Source organism: Thalia democratica, chromosome 5 (assembly GCF_965202585.1).
Source record: "Thalia democratica chromosome 5, ktThaDemo2.hap1.1, whole genome shotgun sequence".
In the NCBI taxonomy this organism is placed as follows: Eukaryota; Metazoa; Chordata; class Thaliacea; order Salpida; family Salpidae; genus Thalia; species Thalia democratica.
Window position 1 is genome coordinate 80,906,399 of NC_139169.1, and position 2,552 is coordinate 80,908,950.

Below are 2,552 nucleotides of genomic sequence, written 5' to 3' on the forward strand. Positions count from 1 at the left end.
TTTCGTGTTTTAAGGCTAATAAGTTGTACGAGCAACGAAAATGTTATCCTGCAATCGAGCGAAACAACACACACAATGTTGATGACGTCACAATAGTAAAAGTAAACGATTGTGTGATGTTCAGAAATGATAATGACAAAACTGTAAATGTCGGAAAAATCATATCTATTTGGATAAGAGAAAAATTTCTACTAAATGAAGATGATCACAAAGATGACACAGAAGATCACAAAGATGACACAGAAGATCCCTGAAGAACTTTCATGATCTCCCCTTGGGGTTGGAGCTGTTTTAGCATCAGCTCTGTAAAACCTTTGCCGACCACCACTGCCTTGTGGTTGCTTTTGGCTAAGCAAAGGCTTCGGGAGTAAACCCTGAGGAAAAATCAGACATGTTAAAGTCTTAAACACGGGGGTAGAGGAAACTCCGAAGAACTGTACTTCTATTCCTCTAGGAGATGCAAAACTCTGATCAAAAAGCCGTAGTCGGAGCCACGTAGGCGGTCTGACTTTGTATTCAATGTCATTCCGGCAGCTCCTGCGACAATAATGAATCTTGGCTGTATCAGCTTTGCTGTTTCGCTGAGCTCTTCTCTCTGTGGAGAGTGAGATCCTGCTGCATGGGCAACAGCTGGAATCTCAATGTTATGCCCTGGCTTTGTGCTTGGAGAGGTTTACTCCAGCTTCGCAGGTTTTTCGCGAAGACACAACACGGAATACGGCAGTTACCAGTGATAAGCCTAATCCTGTTTGGCGAAAGGATGGGCGCCAGGGGTCGTATTCGTCGGTAGGAGGAATTTTTTAGTTCCACTGAACAACCACCGCCTGCCTTAAGCTGAGCAGCCCTCAGCCAATAAGGTGTTGTTCCGCCACAGTTTACCTTCCTCATTGGGTGAATGGGGATAGCTTTAAGTGAAAAGTAAACTGAAACTATGTCACCTGACAAACATAAACGTAAAAAGAGACCCACTCTTAAACTGGGAAGCTGGAACGTTCGTACCATGACTACTGGTATGGACCCCAAAAACATAAATGATGCAAGAAAAACTGCTATTATAAATAACGAACTTCTTCGTCTTAAAGTTTATATTGCAGCTCTTCAAGAAACGCGCCTTGCTGGTCAAGGCTCAATTAAAGAAAAAAAATTTACTTTCTTCTGGTTTGGTAAGTCTGTTGAAGAACGTAAAGAATATGGTGTTGGTTTTGCTGTCAAGAATACACTCTTACAACATGTAGAAGTCGGTGACGGAAACGAACGTATTGCTACTCTACGTTTACACACCAAAATAGGAACAGCAACCCTTATTAGTGTATATGCGCAGACGCTATACACTGAAGAGCAAATTAAAGATACTTTTTATGAAAAGTTAAATCTCGTAGTGAATAAATTGCCAAAAAACGACCAACTTGTTATTCTGGGTGATTTTAATGCAAGAGTTGGATCTGATCACGACTCCTGGGCTCCCTGTCTAGGACATTTTGGTTTTGGAAGAATGAATTCTAATGGTCAACGCCTTTTAGAGTTTTGTCATAAACAGAACCTCTGTGTTACCAATTCATTTTTCAAAACTAAATGGCAGCATAAAGCATCTTGGAGACATCCCCGTTCTAAAAACTGGCACCAATTAGACATTATCTTAGTGAGACGCCATCGTATTAACGATGTTCTGTTAACTAGATCATATCAAAGCGCAGACTGCAACAGCGATCATTCTTTGGTCTGCTGTAAAATGCACATCTCAAAAAAGTTCATGCACAACTCAAACAATTTAGCTCGTAAAGTTCGACTAAATGTAGGTGCAATGCGGGACAAGGAAAATATCAAAAAGTTCTCAACTCTGATGACATCTGTCTCTTCGTTGGACACATCTGCTTCTGAGTCTTGGTCTAGGATCGAAAAAAGTATATATCAGAATGCCTTTGAAACTTTTGGAAAGAACAAACATGCCAACAAAGACTGGTTCGAAGAAAATATCAATATTTTATCTACTCTTTTAAAGAAAAAGCGACAGGCTCATTTTGATTATCAACGTGACCCAAGTAACACGTGTCTTAATAGACTTCGTGATGCCAGAAAAATTTTTCGGAGGGCAGCTAGAAAATGTGCTACTGAGTTTTGGTTAAAGGCTAGTGCCCGTATTCAGGCTGCTGCTGACAGAGGAGATACCAAATCAGTCTAAAAGGGAATAAGAAAAGCAGTTGGACCAACAAAGAGGTCAATATCACCTTTGTTATCTGAGACTGGTGAAATCTTACACAGTAGGAATGAACAGTTGAGTAGATGGGTTCAACACTTTTCCCTTCTGTATTCTACACAGAATATTGTTACTAATGATGCCCTTAACAGAATGGATAGTCTACCAATGATGGATGACCTGGATAGCGTACCAACTACTGAAGAACTCAGTAAAGCCATTGATATGATGGCTCCGTGGAAAGCTCCAGGTAGTGACGGCATACCAGCGGACTTGGTCCGCAATTGTAAGTCATGCTTGTTACCTCATTTACATGATATTTTAGCCAAATGTTGGAGAGAAGGTATAGTGCCACAAG

General features: G+C 40.8%; 1 protein-coding gene across 1 annotated transcript; it reads left to right on the plus strand.

Moving 5' to 3' along the window:
• Window positions 1–931: 931 nt before the first annotated feature.
• On the plus strand, window positions 932–2,179 carry LOC145836952 (protein CFDP2-like). The gene has a single exon (XM_082944721.1). It carries the CDS (start codon window positions 932–934, stop codon window positions 2,177–2,179), a length of 1,248 nt encoding a protein of 415 aa, XP_082800847.1.
• The last annotated feature ends 373 nt before the right edge of the window (window positions 2,180–2,552 follow it).

What these genes read in the sequence shown, in the direction of transcription:
- LOC145836952 (XM_082944721.1), top strand. Translation starts at nt 932, where the DNA reads ATGTCACCTGACAAACATAAACGTAAAAAGAGACCCACTCTTAAACTG.